This window comes from Scyliorhinus canicula, chromosome 21 (assembly GCF_902713615.1).
Source record: "Scyliorhinus canicula chromosome 21, sScyCan1.1, whole genome shotgun sequence".
Classification (NCBI taxonomy): Eukaryota; Metazoa; Chordata; class Chondrichthyes; order Carcharhiniformes; family Scyliorhinidae; genus Scyliorhinus; species Scyliorhinus canicula.
This window is the reverse complement of record NC_052166.1, coordinates 14717835-14736050: the sequence shown is the minus strand read 5'-3', so window position 1 is coordinate 14736050 and position 18216 is coordinate 14717835. Positions and strand designations below refer to the sequence as shown.

General features: G+C 52.6%; 1 protein-coding gene across 1 annotated transcript in view; it reads right to left on the bottom strand.

Moving 5' to 3' along the window:
* LOC119955794 (coiled-coil domain-containing protein 183-like) overlaps positions 1–18216 on the bottom strand; it is a 112735-nt gene that overhangs the window by 30556 nt on the left and 63963 nt on the right. Inside the window, exons 6-9 of the mRNA XM_038782373.1 lie at positions 8227–8349; positions 5418–5528; positions 3887–3962; positions 1568–1659 (exon numbers count right to left, since the gene is read on the bottom strand). Of these exons, the coding sequence (XP_038638301.1) occupies positions 1568–1659; positions 3887–3962; positions 5418–5528; positions 8227–8349 (402 nt within the window). The remainder of the gene's footprint in view (positions 1–1567; positions 1660–3886; positions 3963–5417; positions 5529–8226; positions 8350–18216) is intronic.

Below are 18216 nucleotides of genomic sequence, written 5' to 3'. Positions count from 1 at the left end.
ATTGGTGCCCCTCAGGTTCAGATGTAGACCATCCTGTCTATAGAGGTCCCACCTTCCCCAGAAAGAGCCCCAGTTATCCAGAAATCTGAATCCCTCCCGCCTTCTGTACCGGGAGCAGGGTGCCGTCTCCTGTACCGGGAGCAGGGTGCCGTGTCCTGTACCGGGAGCAGGGTGCCGTCTCCTGTACCGGGAGCAGGGTGCCGTCTCCTGTACCGGGAGCAGGGTGCCGCCTCCTGTACCGGGAGCAGGGTGCCGTCTCCTGTACCGGGAGCAGGGTGCCGCCTCCTGTACCGGGAGCAGGGTGCCGCCTCCTGTACCGGGAGCAGGGTGCCGTCTCCTGTACCGGGAGCAGGGTGCCGTCTCCTGTACCGGGAGCAGGGTGCCGCCTCCTGTACCGGGAGCAGGGTGCCGTCTCCTGTACCGGGAGCCGTCTCCTGTACCGGGAGCAGGGTGCCGTCTCCTGTACCGGGAGCAGGGTGCCGTCTCCTGTACCGGGAGCAGGGTGCCGTCTCCTGTACCGGGAGCCGTCTCCTGTACCGGGAGCAGGGTGCCGTCTCCTGTACCGGGAGCAGGGTGCCGTCTCCTGTACCGGGAGCAGGGTGCCGTCTCCTGTACCGGGAGCAGGGTGCCGCCTCCTGTACCGGGAGCAGGGTGCCGTCTCCTGTACCGGGAGCAGGGTGCCGTCTCCTGTACCGGGAGCAGGGTGCCGTCTCCTGTACCGGGAGCAGGGTGCCGTCTCCTGTACCGGGAGCAGGGTGCCGTCTACTGTACCGGGAGCAGGGTGCCGCCTCCTGTACCGGGAGCAGGGTGCCGCCTCCTGTACCGGGAGCAGGGTGCCGTCTCCTGTACCGGGAGCAGGGTGCCGTCTCCTGTACCGGGAGCAGGGTGCCGTCTCCTGTACCGGGAGCAGGGTGCCGTCTCCTGTACCGGGAGCAGGGTGCCGTCTCCTGTACCGGGAGCAGGGTGCCGTCTCCTGTACCGGGAGCAGGGTGCCGTGTCCTGTACCGGGAGCAGGGTGCCGTCTCCTGTACCGGGAGCAGGGTGCCTTCTCCTGTACCGGGAGCAGGGTGCCGTCTCCTGTACCGGGAGCAGGGTGCCGTCTCCTGTACCGGGAGCAGGGTGCCGTCTCCTGTACCGGGAGCAGGGTGCCGTCTCCTGTACCGGGAGCAGGGTGCCGTCTCCTGTACCGGGAGCAGGGTGCCGTCTCCTGTACCAGGAGCAGGGTTGCCGCCCTGTACCGGGAGCAGGGTGCCGTCTCCTGTACCGGGAGCAGGGTGCCGTCTCCTGTACCGGGAGCAGGGTGCCGTCTCCTGTACCGGGAGCAGGGTTGCCGCCCTGTACTGGCAGCAGGGTGCCGTCTCCTGTTCTGGGAGCAGGGTGTCGTGTCCTGTACTGGCAGCAGGGTGCCGTCTCCTGTTCTGGGAGCAGGATGGCATCTTCTGTACCGGGAGCAGGATGGCATCTCCTGTACCGGGAGCAGGGTGGCCCCCCTGTCCTGGGAGCAGGGTGTCGCCCCCTGTACCTCGGGCGGTGTGCCCTCTCTTGGACTGTGCATGTGTTTATTTACCTGTATTTTCGAGCAGGTCATTAGTTCCTTTAGTTTGTTGATTTCATTGAGGATGGTAACTTCGGTCCCAGTATGTTGGCGGGTCGCATATTCTGTGCAATGTAAAAACCCAAAGCATCAATACCATTACCAGGGTGGCTGGGTAAAACTGAAGAGATGAATATCTTTCCACCGGAAGTAATTAAACCAAGAGGGAATTCGAATGTATTTAAATTCCTCCTGCATATCCATTTATTTGCTCATCTTCTGAAAACGTACAGGTAGTGCCAGTTGTGAAATTACTGATGGATTAAAATTCCTGTTGGAAGGAATGTGTGAATGTGGCTTTGTGCACTTTGTAATTAGACTGCGTGTGTGAGAAGTTTCTCACGCCTGTTGCATATGCGGGTGCTGCTTTGGCAATGTGATCGGGTTCACCTGTTGAGCTGGTTTGGTTATTGTCACATACACTTTCTGAAAGTTTGCTGTGTGCACATTGCCAGCTGTGTTAGCTACATGACAACAGTGACTGCGTTTCAAATGTCCCAAATTGTCAGAGGAGTGCTTCGGGATTGCCTTCGATTCTGAAAAACATTACTTGAATAAAAGTCCAGGTTTGAGGCCACTACCTGTCAGGGCTCAGGAAACAGCTGGAACAATGTCTACAGCCAGTGGAAGGGAGTGGGTAAAATCAGAGGGGGTGTGCACAGTCTACAATTACTGACACACTACGTAAACACTGGTCTGTTGAAGTTCAACTCTATGTCCCAAATAGTACTGAGAGGCCTAGATAGTATGGACGTGGAGAGGATGTTTCCACCAGTAGGAGAGACTAGATCCTTTAAAACTGAGATGAGGAGGAATTTCTTCAGCCAGAGGGTGGTGAATCTGTGGAACTCTTTGCCGCAGAAGGCTGGGGAGGAAAAGTCTCAGAGTCTTTCAGACAGAGATAGATAGGTTCTTGATTAATAAGGGGATCAGGGGTTATGGGGAAGGCAGGTGAATGATCAGCCATGATTAAATGGGGGAGCAGACCCGGGCCAAATGGCCTAATTCTGCTCCTGTGTCTTCTGGACTTGTGGTGACACTGAATCCGCTGGCTCATCCATTGAGCGACATTCCTACACTTCCAGGAAGGCAGGATATTTGTGTAAGTGTGACTTGGTCCTTGCAGGTGGGTTCTGCTGGAAAGAGTCCACAACATCAGCGACATGACCAGGAGAGGAACATTTGGGGGAGGGAAGTGTCTCTGAGGGTAATTCAGGGGAATACATTGTTTCAAATACATAATTCCATAATTACTTTATCTGATATTTAATTTCACATTTCAATTCTCTTCCCACGCCTAGTGCTGGACTGTTTTCCCAGTTAAGGGGAAATTTAGTGTGGTCAGTCCACTTCCACTGCACATAGAAGATAGAACAGTACAGCACAGAACAGGCCCTTCGGCCCTCGATGTTGTGCCGAGCCATGATCACCCTACTCAAACCCACGTATCCACCCTATACCCGTAACCCAACAACCCCCCCCTTAACCTTACTTTTTTTTTAGGACACTACGGGCAATTTAGCATGGCCAATCCACCTAACCCGCACATCTTTGGACTGTGGGAGGAAACCGGAGCACCCGGAGGAAACCCACGCACACACGGGGAGGACGTGCAGACTCCGCACAGACAGTGACCCAGCCGGGAATCGAACCTGGGACCCTGGAGCTGTGAAGCATTTATGCTAACCACTATGCTACCGTGCTGCCCCTTTGGGTTGTGGGGGTGCGACCAATGCAGACACAGGGAGAATGTGCAAACTCCACAATGACAGTGACGCGGGGCTGGGAATTTTTTAATCAACATTTTGGTGGCCCACGGGTGGCATGTGGAGCAGTGCTCAGCACTGGGACTGCGGCATTGAGGACCCGGGTTCGAATCCCGGTCCTGGGTCCTCGGCGCCGTAAGGCAGCAGTTTGTCACCGTCCCGCCCTCACTAAGACAAACTTTTGTCTGTTTCCATGGCTGGTAATTCCTGGAACAGGTCTCTGGGTCTGTCGACAGGGGCTTATAGCTTTATGGGCATCACTCCACATCAAGCATGGCTGCCCAGGATTCTCTCCTGCCCTTACTGCCAGCCATTGGCATGTTTGGAAGGATTTGCAGGTTGACACACTCCACCTTTTGCCTGGGCTATGAACGCACCTTCCTTGGTCATCGAGTCCTGGGACGGGACTCAAACCCGGAGCTTCTGACCCAGGGGCAGGGACGCCACCCACTGAACTACAACCAGTATTTACTATAATTCCACCCATATTACCCAGGATTTAGAAATTATTTCACATCTTTGATACCTGAAAAACTTTTTCTCAATTTTAATCCAGCAGCCGATGACTGGCCACTGCCAGATCTGAGTGAGGAAGCATCAATCTGGAAAGGAATGAGTTTGTAAATGAGAAACATTGACAACATCAACTCTTGCTTATTTTAGACAGCTGCAGGGTGGGGAGACACCATTTTAACCGCACCGGTGTGGGGGCAGGGGGAGGGGAGAAGTTTGCTGAGTGCTTGGGCATCGGGATACCGTCTGGGAGCTTACACCAGGAGCTGATGTATGACTCCATTTGGAGCTCTGATGGGGCAGGTGGAAACGTCATTTAAAGCCCCCACCCCACCCCCTGAGGAGACACCATTTGGGGTGGAGGGGCGAGGCAATGGAACAAAGACATTTTCGGTACTGGGGGAGTGGGGAGGGAAATGGTGCTTGGGGGCCCACAAGGTGTGTGGGGGGGGGGGGGGGGGGGGGAGGGGATTTGGGGAGAGAGACTGTGGGGCCTCCACTGAGTGGGTTGGGAAGATGAGGGATAGGCTGCGCCTCAAAACTATTCGGACATTCTCTGAGATAATCATGGCCATTCAGGCCATTCAGGCCCCTCCAGGGGACCAGCATGGCAGCTGCTGATCCCGGCGTGAACTGGGCGCTGCGGGATCCGCGCATGCACAGTGGCCCCGGCGCCAATGCGCGCAAGCAGTGGTTTCCTTCAACGCGCCGGCCTCAACGCAACTTTGCGCAGGACTACAGGGGCCGGGGCGAAAGAAAGGAAGCCGCCAGCCAGAGAGGCCGGCCCGCCGATCGGTGCCACCCCCCCCCCCCCCCCCCGGGGTCGGACACCCCCCCCCCCCCCCCCCCCCCCGTGGTCGGACACCCCCCGACCCCCCCCCCCCCCCCCGGGGTCGACACCCCCCCCCCCCCCACAGGCCACTCCCTGACTCCCTGACCCTTCCACGCCGAGTTCCCGTCGGTTGAGAGCAGGTATGGACGGTGCCAGCGGGACTCGCCGTTTTTACGACGGCCGCTCAGCCCATCCCGGGCCGAGAATCGGCGGGCCGGCCGCGTAGAGCGGCCCCCGACCGGCGCCGCGCCAACCACTCCGGCTCCGGGCTGAGAGAATACCGCCCCTGATCTGCCATTTATTTTGATCATGGCTGATTTGTAGCTTAATTCCACCACTTAATAAATTTCAAGATTTGTTAAGTAGTCCAGATTTCCACTATCCTTTTGTGGGAAGACGTTTGTCCTGATTTCACTCCTGAACAGCCTCACTTTAATATAATGTCCCTCACACCCTTGCTCTGGATTCCCCCCAACCAGAGGAAAGTTTTTTTACTTTATCCCTAACCAAATCTCTATCCTTTCAAAACCACTTGATCAGTTCACTCCTCAACTATCTGGTCTCGAGTGACGCTGACCTTTCAAAGCAAGGTTAGAGGTGACTAAAGTACATGAGTTTTCGTGTTACCAGATTCCTCTCTTCTGGAGTAATAACTATCCCTCTAGACTCTGGATACTGCTCAGCAACAGAAACAAACTTGCTCCATCCTTACACGTTTCAGTGCATATTTCTCCAAGTTCAGCAGCTTCCTCCGGTTGGAGAGTACGGTTTCTCGTTCTTTCTTCTCCGTGCTGTATGACTTCTCCAGAGCATCCAACTCGATCTTTACACAGTGAGAAATAAAAATCATCCAATAGCTTAACATGGCTGAAGGTACCATTTCTAATATTTAGCACATATATACGAAGCTGGAAGACAGTAATTAGGACAACTGAAGGTATTAAAGGGAAGTAAATAGGCAAGTGGATGTATGTCAAAGTGTAGCCAAGGAATCCTTGCTGGAACCCGTCACATTTTCCATTGAACCGAACCACAGGAGATGCCTATCAAAGTCGGCTGAGGATAGACAAACAGCAAGGAGGAATGCAGAAAGATTACCAATGCACGGACAGATAATGCACAGTGGAACATTCCCGGGAAACGGAAAGGGATTACATCCCAAAACAGTTAACAGAGAAACTGGAGAGGGATCCGGAGTTCCAATGCAGGCAGAAAAGTAACACGGAATACAAGGCTTTGTTCATGAGATGTAAAGCAAAGGAACAAGGTAAAATTGGCATAAGGTATTGATGAGGCTACAATACTGTCGCCGGGAAGGTAACAGTGAGGATTCATCAGAATAATAAAAGCATTTTGAAAAAGAGCCCAAAACAAGTCACACTGATTCAGGAAGTTACAAGCCTTTTGTCCCCCCACCCCCCACACACACCTAGAGAATTGTCAGAACATGAAACGCAACAACTGAGACAGAGAAGAAACAAAACAATAACTGAGTTGGATAATTAATTTTTAAAATGGGAAATACGGATAGAGCAAGGAAATGGAATGAGACTGAGTGAAGAGCAGCAACTCCGGTTCAATAGAACTCTGTATCTAACCCCGTGCTGTGCCTGTCCTGGGAGTGTTTGATGGGGACAGTGTAGAGGGAGCTTTACTCTGTATCTAACCCCGTGCTGTACCTGTCCCGGGAGTGTTTGATGGGGACAGTGTAGAGGGAGCTTTACTCTGTATCTAACCCCGTGCTGTACCTGCCCTGGGAGTGTTTGATGGGGATAGTGTAGAGGGAGCTTTACTCTGTATCTAACCCTGTGCTATACCTGTCCTGGGAGGGTTTGATGGGGACAGTGCAGAGAGAACTTTACTCTGTATCTAACCCCGTGCTGTACCTGTCCTGGGAGTGTTTGATGGGGACAGTGTAGAGGGAGTTTTACTCTGTATCTAACCCTGTGCTGTACCTGTCCTGGGAGTGTTTGATGGGGACAGTGTAGAGGGAGCTTTACTCTGTATCTAACCCTGGGCTGTACCGGTCCTGGGAACGTTTGATGGGGACAGTATAGTGGAGCTTTACTCTGTATCTAACCCTGTGTTGTATCTGTCCTGGGAGTGTTTGATGGGACAGTGTAGAGGGAGCTTTACTCTGTATCTAACCCCGTGCTGTATCTGTCCTGGGAGTGTTTAATGGGTCAGTGTAGAGGGAGTTTTACTCTGTATCTAAACCCGTGCAGTACCTGTCCTGGGAGTGTTTGATGGGGACAGTGTAGAGGGAGCTTTACTCTGTATCTAACCCCGTGCTGTACCTGTCCCGGGAGTGTTTGATGGGGACAGTGTAGAGGGAGCTTTACTCTGTATCTAACCCCGTGCTGTACCTGTCCTGGGAGTGTTTGATGGGGATAGTGTAGAGGGAGCTTTACTCTGTATCTAACCCCGTGCTGTACCTGTCCTGGGAGTGTTTGATGGGGGCAGTGTAGAGGGAGCTTTACTCTGTATCTAACCCCGTGCTGTACCTGTCCTGGGAGTGTTTGATGGGCACAGTGTAGAGGGAGCTTTACTCTGTATCTAACCCTGTGCTGTACCTGTCCTGGGAGTGTTTGATGGGGACAATGTAGAGGGAGTTTTACTCTGTATCTAACCCTGTGCTGTACCTGTTCTGGGAGTGTTTGATGGGGACAGTGTAGAGCAGGGGTGGGCAAACTTTTCCGTGCAAGGGCCACATTCAGAAATTCACAATTTTAAAGGGCTGCATAATATATTAAGTAAAATAATTACTTCACCCGGTTATGATTCTGGGCGCCTCATATAGAACATAGAACAGTACAGCACAGAACAGGCCCTTGTGCCGAGCAATGATCACCCTACTCAAGTCAACCTATCCACCCTATACCAGTAAGTAACCCAACAGCCCCCCCCCCCCCCCCCCCCCCCATTAACCTTAAAAAAAATAATAAAAAATTTAAAAAAAACATTTTTAAAACATTTTTTTTATGACTTGGTGGGCCGCATAAAGACCTTTGGCGGGCCGCATGCGGCCCGCGGGCCGTAGTTTGCCCACCCCTGGTGTAGAGGGAGCTGTACGTTCTTGGCAAGGTTGGGGCGTGAGAGTGGAAGTAGAGTGGTAATGGCATTGGACAATATTCCAGAGGCCCGGGCGTATTCTCTGGAGACTTGGGTTCAAATCCAGCCATGGCAGCTGGAATTTAATTTCAGTTGACTAACCTGGAATAAAAAGCTGGTCTCATTAATGTTGATTATGAAAGCATCATCAAACATAAAAACCCATCTGGTCCATTAATCTCCTACAGCGAAGGAAATCTGCCGTCTTTACCTGGCCGACATGTGACTCCACACCCACAGCAATGTGGTTGACTCAACTGCCGTCTGGAATGGCTGAGCAAGACACTCAGTTGAAGGACAATTAGGAATGGCCAACAAATGCTGGCCTTATCAGTGATTCCCACATCCCATGGATGAATATTTTTTTTAAATTTAGTGTGTTTTTGTGTTGTATGATTTCTGGTTCTTACCCACATGTTTTTCCTGGCGTCTGCTGCTTCTCGAGACACTTGAGCTAATGCAGTTAGTTCAGCTTTGTGTGCATCAACGATCGCACTGAAGCTGTCCACTCTCTGAGGTATATACGCTGCATCCTGCAAACATACAAAATCAATATATCAAGTCTGGAGTAATAAATAGCCCCTCGACTGATTCACTGTATCCCAAACCCATGTATATTTCTCACACACATCCCCACTTTGACACCTGTAGCATCCCTACTTTCGGAGACACTGATATTGTTTTGTTACCTACCTTAGAACAGTATTGACTAGTGTTAGGAGCTGGATGTTGGGTGCAATCTAACAGCCGTGTCACACCGGGCATGAATCTGAGTGAGCCGGTTCGGTCACAGGAAATCGGGGACCGTGCCAGGTGCCAATCGGTTTCTGATCGAACTGGCACGCTCCCGTTGCCGCGGCAAAACCGGCAGTCAGCTCGGTGGCACCAGGGCTGCTGCCCCATTAATAGCGGGTGGGGGGGAGACACAGACCAGGTCAGCGGCATTGGCCGCCATCGGTGGGGAACTCAGTACCCGCGGTTCCGACATGCCACCCCCAGATGGTATATCCCCATACCAGAGGTATATCAGCTTCTGCCTGTCAATCCCATCAAACACCTCCAGGACAGAGCCCCGTCCATGGTGATATGGTGAAGACTACTTTAACCCCAATGACCGTGGCAGCCTCTGGTCATCGCTATTAGGGAATTGTCAATGTTAGTAATATAAGCATTTCACAGCTCTAAAGTGGCGGCAGCTTGTGTTTGCTGTTTGCTCCTGCTTCTGGCTGCAGTGCCTGAAGGCCTTGTGTTTGTTTTCTGCTGTCTGTTCTGCGTCTGTGGCCTGGAATAAGGCACAGGGAGGATGTAAGCAGGCCTATTAGTGGTCTGAAGGGGTAGGAGTGCTTGTTTACTCTTCTGCTAGTGTGAGCTTCTGGTATGATTATTCCTGCCTTTGAGAATCTGCTGCTGGGAGCTGCTAGAGGCAGAATGATCTGAATGCTGTTGTAGCTGCCTGTGTATCTGTTTGCTGCCGCCTATTTTGCTTCTGTGGCCTGGAGTAAGGAAAGGGAGGGAGTGAAATGAACCTACTGCCAGTGCTGACGAAGGAAAGGGTAGCGGCCTGATTCAACTGGCCAACTTGCTGCAGGTATCTAAGTGCTGCTTTTGCAGATTGGTGGTGGCTTTATGGTATTGCTGGCTGTTCAATGTTTAATGTCTGGAAGTCATGTGTTTGCTTGCTGCTGCCTCTTTTACTTCTGTGGCCTGGAGTGCAAGGAACAGGAAGAAGTCAGATAACCCGACCAGTGCTGGAGAGGAGGAAGGGGTGACGGGCAATTCAACAACGCGATTTGCTGAAGGTATTGAGGAAATGCTTTTGCGGATTGCTAGTGGTTTTATTGTATTGTTGACTATTCAATGTTTAATGCCTAAAAGCCATGTACTAACAAAGAACAAAGAAAAGTACAGCACAAGAACAGGCCCTTCGGCCCTCCAAGCCTGTGCCAACCATGCTGCCCGTCTAAACTAAAATCTTCTACCTTCCGAGGTCCGTATCCCTCTATTCCCATCCTATTCATGTATTTGTCAAGATGCCCCTCAAACGTCACTATCGTCCCTACTTCCACCACCTCCTCCGGCAGCGAGTTCCAGGCACCCACTAACCTCTGTGTAAAAAAACTTGCCTCGTACATCTCCTCTAAACCTTGCCCCTCGCACCTTAAACCTATGCCCCCTAGTAATTGACCCCTCTACCCTGGGAAAAAGCCTCTGACTATCCACTCTGTCTCTGCCCCTCATAATTTTGTAGACCTCTGTCAGGTCGCCCCTCAACCTCCGTCGTTCCAGTGAGAACAAACCAAGTTTTTTCAACTTCTCCTCATAGCTAATGCCCTCCATACCAGGCAACATCCTGGTAAATCTCTTCTGCACCCCCTCTAAAGCCTCCACATCCTTCTGGTAGTGTGGCGACCAGAATTGAACACTATACTCCGAGTGTGGCCGAACTAAGGTTCTATACAGCTGCAACATGACTTGCCAATTCTTATACTCAATGCCCCGGCCAATGAAGGCAAGCATGCTGTATGCCTTCTTGACTACCTTCTCCACCTGTGTTGCCCCTTTCAGTGACCTGTGGACCTGTACACCTCGATCTCTCTAACTGTCAATACTCTTGAGGGTTCTACAATTCACTGTATATTCCCTCACATTTGTCCAAATTAAACTCCATCTGCCATCTCTCCGCCCAAGTCTCCAAACAATCTAAATCCTGCTGTATCCTCTGACAGTCCTCATCGCTATCCACAATTCCACCAACCTTTGTGGCGTCCGCAAACTTTCTAATCAGACCAGTTACATTTTCCGCCAAATCATTTATATATACTACCAACAGCAAAGGTCCCAGCACTAGTCCATTGCTGCCCCTCTTGTTTCTGTCACTTGGAATAAGGGAAATGAGGGAAAAGCTGACAGTAAGATGAACAGTGCTAACAAAGGGGCAGGGGTGCTCTTTTGCTCTTCTGCCGTGCTCTATGTCGGTGTGACTTCTTCAGTGTTTTGTTATGCTACCTTTGAGCGACTTTCCACTGATGAGAGTCTTCTGCTGGAGCTGCGGGAGAGTTATTGTATTATAGACTGTTTACTGTTTAATATTGGGAGGCTTGGTGCCAGAACCTACTGCCAGTGCTCTTCCGCTATGCTCTGTGACTTTGTGTGATGCGACCCCCCCGAGCAATCTTTCACTGATGTGAGTTCACTGCTGGGGGCTGCGGGAGGGAGAGGTGAAGGGGGCGTGGGGTTGATTCAGATGCTGGAGATTTCATTGTATCGTTGATTGTTTAATGTGTATTTGGTTTTCTTTGTATAAATACACTGTTGTAGCTTTATGTCTGCACCCATATTCTGTAGCGATAAGGTGTCTGTGTGTCTGGCATGGTGCCTTTTCCTCGTCAGTTAATGGTTAATATATGTGGACTGTTATGTAGTTTGTTTTTTTAATCTTTTTTGACCATTAATAAACAAAATATGCAAAATATACCCTCAATTTCATTTCATTTCATTTATCATTTCATTTCAATTATGACACGAGAGAGCGTACTCTTAAAACGAAGGCTTTAGTAAACAGAGAACTTTGCCAGCCGGGGAGATGAGTGCTCATTGAGCGCCGCCCACAGGGCGTCACCTTATACCCGGCCCCTGGGAGGTGGAGGCGGAGTCCCAAGGGGTTCCAAACCCGGTCTTAAAGGGACAATACATGCATGATCTTAAAGGCACATTACCCATTCATCACAATTCTGAAGTGGATTCCCGTGGGTAGACGGGCCATGTCACAGGTGGGTGTTACTGCCTAGCACCCCAACCAGACTGTGAGGCCTGGACACTTTGCCTGGACACTGGAAGCTTCAACACTGCAGAGGCAGCAGCCAACAATCGAACACCCGGGAACTGGGCCGCAGAACCGGAGGCACCCCCCCGTGACCATTGCGTGTGTGTGTGGATCGCGGGGTGGTATCTGAACCCAGTCCCAATGCTGTTCCCGGCGGAGGTCTGGAGTTCGGTCCCAGGGGCCCTGCTGTGGCCGGGGGTCCGTGTGTAGGGCAGGGTCTTCCAGCACAACCGGCTCGTTGGGTGGCACTTTGAGAGATGGCAGGGAGTGTAAGGGCAGGGGAGGCTTGGGCGATTCGAGTGTACCAGAGTGGAAGCCCGAACGGGTTGTCACACCCTCTCATATTCCTTACAGATATCATGGTATGGCTGATACTCTGCAGCAGATGCCCTCACACGGCAGTGGCAGACTAGGCAGCCAAACGCCAGAGAAGGCAGCAGCAGCGTTGACAGAGGCTCGAGGCTGCAGCTTATGTGCAAGGTCCTGGCCCACACCCTAGGGCCCCAACCGCCCATCAGGTCAGAGCAGGACCCTGTGGGCGAAGCCAGCGATGGCCCAAGGTGTACAGGTGTCATAGAATTCATAGAATTTTCAGTGCAGAAGGAGGCTATTCGGCCCATCAAGTCTGCACCAGCTCTTGGAAAGAGCACCCTACCCAGGCCAACACCTCCACCCTATCCCAGAAACCCCACCCAACACTAAGGGCAATTTTGGACACTAAGGGCAATTTATCATGGCCAATCCACCTAACCTGCACATCTTTGGACTGTGGGAGGAAACCGGAGCACCCGGAGGAAACCCACACACACACACGGGGAGAACGTGCAGACTCCGCACAGACAGTGACCCAAGCTGGGAATCAGACCTGATGTAATGAGGCCCATATGGCCACCATTGAGCGGTGCATCGAACTGCTTAAAATGTGGTTCCAATCCCTCAGCTGCTCTGATGGTGCATTGCAGTACCCGGAGAGGGCCCGATTTGTGGTGGTCTGCTGTGCTCTCCACAACATGGCACAGCTGCGGGTTGACGTGTTGGAGGTGGAGGAGGAGGAACATGCATCCTGGTCAGAGGAGGAAGACGAGGAAGGGTGGAAGAGGAGGGGTGGAAGAGGAGGGCTAGATGAGGAGGGGTAGATGAGGGGGGTGTGTACGAGGAGGGGTGGACACTTAGAAATGTTTCCGTTAGAGCGTGCTCATAGTTTCAAGTTTAATTTATATTTTTTTTATTTGTGTGTTGAGAAAGGTGAATCCTGGATTTGTTTCATTTCAGAGGTTTTGTGAGATAGAGCCAGCAAACATGCATGTTTGATAAGGTTTTACAATTCTCAGGGTTTGTTAGTTGATGGGACCATCAATTCACTCGAGACATGAGTAGAAGTAAACCGTGGCTTTAATCAACTTAGAACAGTGCCTGCCTGCGACTGAACCAATGCAGAGAACTGCCGACAGGTCGACTGCTCTTTATACCTCCCTTCAAGGGGAGGAACTATGAGCGGAGCCCATACATGCCCCAACATGTTCCCCTATGGATAATGCCATACAATGGCCCATAGGAGAAGCCCACAAGGGCAACAGCATAGCACAGATACAAATACAAGGGCAACAGCACAGATACAAATACAGTGGTGGATTTTTGGCATAATACATTCACCACATTCACCCCCTGTTAAAAAAATGAAGTCCGGGGGGGGGGGGTGGTGACGGATTCATAAGTTCAGCTGGTCCGGCGCACGGATTGTGTGCTGTGATCGCCGAAGCTCTGGCATTGTTGCTGGCCCAGGTGTCGAACCCGTCTGTGCTAGCATCGGTGGTGAGGGCGCCGGTGCGGATACAGATGTGGACTCCGGGTTCGTCTCTTCTGGAGCTTCATTCCTGTGGATCGGTGAAGGGGGGATGGCGGGCGGAAGGGAGCGGGGGAGCCATATAGGGACGGGGGCGGTGGTCATGGTAGGTTGGGCGGGATATGGTGGAGGGGTGGTGATGGTGGAACCGGCGGGCGCCAGGTCCCGGAGGGAGACCGTATCCTGTCGGCCATCAGGGTGTTCGATATAAGCGTACTGGGGGTTGGTGTGTAGGAGCTGGACCCTCTCTACCAGAGGATCAGACTTATGGCTCCTGACGTGCTTTCTGAGTAGGACCAGCCCCGGTGTCTTCAGCCAGGACGGAAGTGACGCCCCTGAGGTGGATTTCCTAGGGAAAACAAATAGGCGGTCATGAGGGGTCTCGTTTGTGGCCATGCAAAGTAGGGACCCAATAGAGTGGAGCACATCAGGTAGGACCTCCTGCCAGTGAGAAACTGGTAGATTCCTGGACCGCAGGGTCAGTAGGACGGTCTTCCAGACCGTCGCGTTCTCCCTCTCCACCTGCCCGTTTCCCCTGGGGTTATAACTGGTAGTCCTGCTCAAGGCGATGCCCTTACTGAGCAGGTACTGACGCAGTTCGTCGCTCATGAACGACGAGCCCCGGTCACTGTGAACGTATGTGGGGAAACCAAACAGGGTGAAGACACTATGTAGGGCTTTAATGACGGTGGACGTGGTCATGTCGGGGCAAGGGATTGCAAAGGGGAAGCGGGAGAACTCATCAATAATATTGTGGAAATATGTATTGCGGTTATTGGAGGGGAGGGGCCCTTTGAAATCGATACTAAGGCGCTCAAAGGTCCGGGATGCCTTTACCAGGTGGGCCAAATCTGGTCGACAGAAGTGCGGTTTACACTCCACACAGATCTGGCAGACCCTGGTCATGGCTCTGACCTCCTCGGTGGAGTAGGGCAGGTTGCGGGCCTTAATATAGTGGATAAGCCGGGTGACCCCCGGGTGGCAGAGGTCATCGTGGATAGCCCGTAGTCGGTCATCTTGCGCGCTGGCGCATGTGCCGCGGGACAGGGCATCTGGGGGCTCGTTGAGCTTCCCAGGACGATATACTATAGCATCATTATAGGTGGAGAGTTCGATCCTCCACCTCAAGATCTTATCGTTCTTGATTCTGCCCCGTTACATATTGTCGAACATGAAGGATCGTTGGTCGGTTATGAGAGTAAACCTCCTACCAGCCAGGTAGTGCCTCCAGTGACGTATGGCTTCCACAATGGCTTGGGCCTCCTTCTCGACTGAAGAGTGCCGAATTTCTGAGGTGGTGAGGGTGCGCGAAATAAACGCTACCGGTCTGCCTGCTTGATTGAGGGTAGCGGTGAGAGCGACCTCTGATGTGTCACTCTCCACCTGGAAGGGGGCGGCTTTGGTGATGTCCGCCTTGATGCAGCTGAAGGCCTGGCGGGCCTCAGTTGCCAGTGGGAAGATGGTGGCCTTGATTAGTGGGCGGGCTTTGTCCGCATAGTTGGGGACCCACTGGGCATAATATGAAAAGAAACCGAGGCACCTTTTCAGGGCCTTGGGGCAGTGGGGGAGGGGAAGTTGCAGGAGGGGCGCATACGGTCAGGGTCGGGCACTAGAACCCCGTTTTCCACAACGTAGCAGAGGATGGCTCGTCTGGTTGTGCAGAAAACGCATTTCTCCTTGTTGTACGTGAGGTTTAGGGTTTGGGTGGTTTGGAGAAATCTGTGGAGGTTGGCATCGTGGTCCTGCTGATCATGGCCGCCGATGGTGACATTGTCCAAGTACGGAAACGTGGCCCGCGGCCCGTACTGGTCCACCATTCGGTCCATTGTTCTTTGGAACACCGCAACCCCTTTCGTGACGCCAAAGGGGACCCGGAAGAAGTGGAAAAGGCGGCCGTCTGCCTCTAAAGCCATGTAGTGGCGGTCCTCCGGGCGGATTGGGAGCTGGTGGTATGCAGACTTCAGATCCCCGTGGAGAACACCCGGTAATGTGCGATCTGGTTTATCATGTCTGCAATCCGGGGAAGGGGATACGCATCGAGGTGCGTGTACCGGTTTACCGCCTGCTTCTGATAGCGACTGGTTTTCAGTCAGCGGTGAGGTTTGCGAAGAGTGGGGGAGGGTCGACTTTTAGGGTCGCGAGGCTGCATATGGTGAGTGAGGGTAGGGGCCCCCCTGAACTTCAGGGTTCGGCTCCTGAGGTTGCATTGGAAATCTAGTCCCAATAGGAGAGGAGCGCAGAGGTCTGGGAGCACATATCATTTAAAATCGGCGTACTCGGCGCCCTGTACTGCTCGGGTTGCGGTAGTGCACCCTCGGATTTGCACCGAGTGTGACCCAGAGGCGAGGGAGATGGTTTGGTGCGCCGGGACCATTGTGAGCGAGCAACGTCTTACCATGTCCGGGTGAATGAAGCTCTCTGTGCTCCCGGAGTCGAAAAGGCAAGGCATCTCGTGCCCGTTTACCCGGACGTTCATCATAGAGCTCCAGAGGTGCTTGGGTCGCGACTGGTCCAGAGTTGCGGGTAGTCGGCGTGGTCAGAGCTGCTGGGGCGGCTCCGCGATGGCTGCTCTTGTTGATCGTACGCGTCGAGCGGCGTAGCAGATGGCGGCCAAGATGGCGGCCCCTGTTGGTCGAGCGTGGCGGGCGGTGAGGAAGATGGCATCCAAGATGGCGGCCCCCGTGAGTCGCACGTGCTGTGAGGGCTGGAAGATGGTTGCCCCCACGGAAAGCACGAGGCTGATGACGCGTCTGCAGGGGGCGGAGTCGGCAGACACGCTGTCACACTGCGGGGTCTGCGAGCCTGTGAGTCTGAGGATCGGGCATGTGAGTTAGAGTTCTTGGACCTGGCCAAGCAAACTTTGACGAAATGTCCTTTTTTCCCGCAGCTGCTGCAGTTTGCGTTACAGGCCGGGCATTGGTGCCGGGAGTGTTGGGGCTGGCCGCAGAAATAGCAGGGTAGCCCCCCCATGATGGGCGGGCGGCCACGCGGCACAGGCCTGGGGTAGTGTTTGGTCGGGGGTCCACGAGGAGGTCACATGGTCAGCCGGGAATGCGTTAAGGCTCTGGAACGCTACTTCCAGAGAGGAGGCTAACTTTACCATCTGATCCAAGACCAGGGCCCCCTTTTCGAGTAGGCGCTGTCTCACATAGTTGGACCGAACCCCACCAGATAGACGTCTCGGACGGAGAGTTCCATATGTTGAGTGGCCGTAGCTGCCTGGTAGTGCAGCTGCGTGCGAGGACTTTGACGTCGCGGAGGTAGTCGTCTAGCGATTCCCCAGGACGCTGGCGGCGAGTGGTGAGGATGTATCGCGCGTAGACCTCGTTCATGGGCCATACATAGAGGCGTTCGAGCATCGTGAGAGCGTCTGCGTAGGAGGAGGCCCCGCCGAGTTGAACAGAGATTCGATGGCTCGTGCGTGGAGGAGGCTCAGCTTCTGTTCGTCGGTGACGGAAGGCGTGGAGATAGCTGCGAGATAGGCCTTGAAGCAGCGGAGCCAGTGCAAAAAAATTTATTTCGCCTCTGCGGCCTGTGGATCGAGTTCCAGTCGGTCAGATTTGAGGGTCGATTCCATAGTTGCGTTTAAGTTGATTAAATTGATGCAACCATCAATTCACTCGAGACATGAGTAGAAGTAAACCGTGGCTTTAATCAACTTAGAACAGTGCCTGCCTGCGACTGAACCAATGCTGAGAACTGCCGACAGGTCGACTGCTCTTTATACCTCCCTTCAAGGGGAGGAACTATGAGCGGAGCCCATATATGCCCCAACATGTTCCCCTGTGGATAATGCCATACAATGGCCCATAGGAGAAACCCACAAGGGCAACAGCACAGATACAAATACACTGGTGGATTATTAGTATAATACATTCACCACATAAGTTAAGGTAGAAAAATTGTGCTGTAGCCTAGACAGGCATCCAGAGAAAGAGGCACAGAGATACAGGGAGAAACAGAAAGCAGGTCAGTTGGTGTGTGGATACCACAGGGTGAAGACCAAAAGGTTCCAAAACCAGGGAGTGAGACAGAAAGAGGTTGCACGAAGATCTTTCAGTCAACAGAAAAGAATAAGAAGTTGAACCAGGTCTTGTAAAGTAAAGGTAAATTGAAGGAACAAAAGGAAAGGCTTTGAATGAAAGAGACAAAGCTGCAGGGAGCAGTCTTAGAACAAAGTGGGCTTGCGAGAAGCCAAAAGATCTGAGGAGACCACTGAAGACCGGTAACTCCTTACTACGGCCTTTTGGAACAGTTGTGTTCTGCTTGGCACAGCTGAATAACGGAGTGTGTAAGCCTAAATGCATGTAGAGATCCAGGGGAGGAGAACATTGGAAGGAGAATTCAAAACATTAGAGGTGGATCCTCATTAGGGATGTCCGAGTGATTGTTTGAAAGGGAATACCAAAGCATCTTCTTGGAATATGTTGATTAGACTGCCAGCATTGAAAGTTGACATGGCACCGGGATCGGATGAGATGCATCCAAGAATATTGAATGAAGAGAGAATCTTCCAGTCTTCCCTCGGGGAGTGCAGAGGACTGGAGAATTGTAAATTTAGATTTAGAACAGTACAGCACAGAACAGGCCCTTCGGCCCTCGATGTTGTGCCGAGCAATGATCACCCTACTCAAACTCACATATCCACCCTATACCCGCAACCCAACAACTTCCCCCTTAACCTTACTTTTTAGGACACTACGGGCAATTTAGCATAGCCAATCCACCTAACCC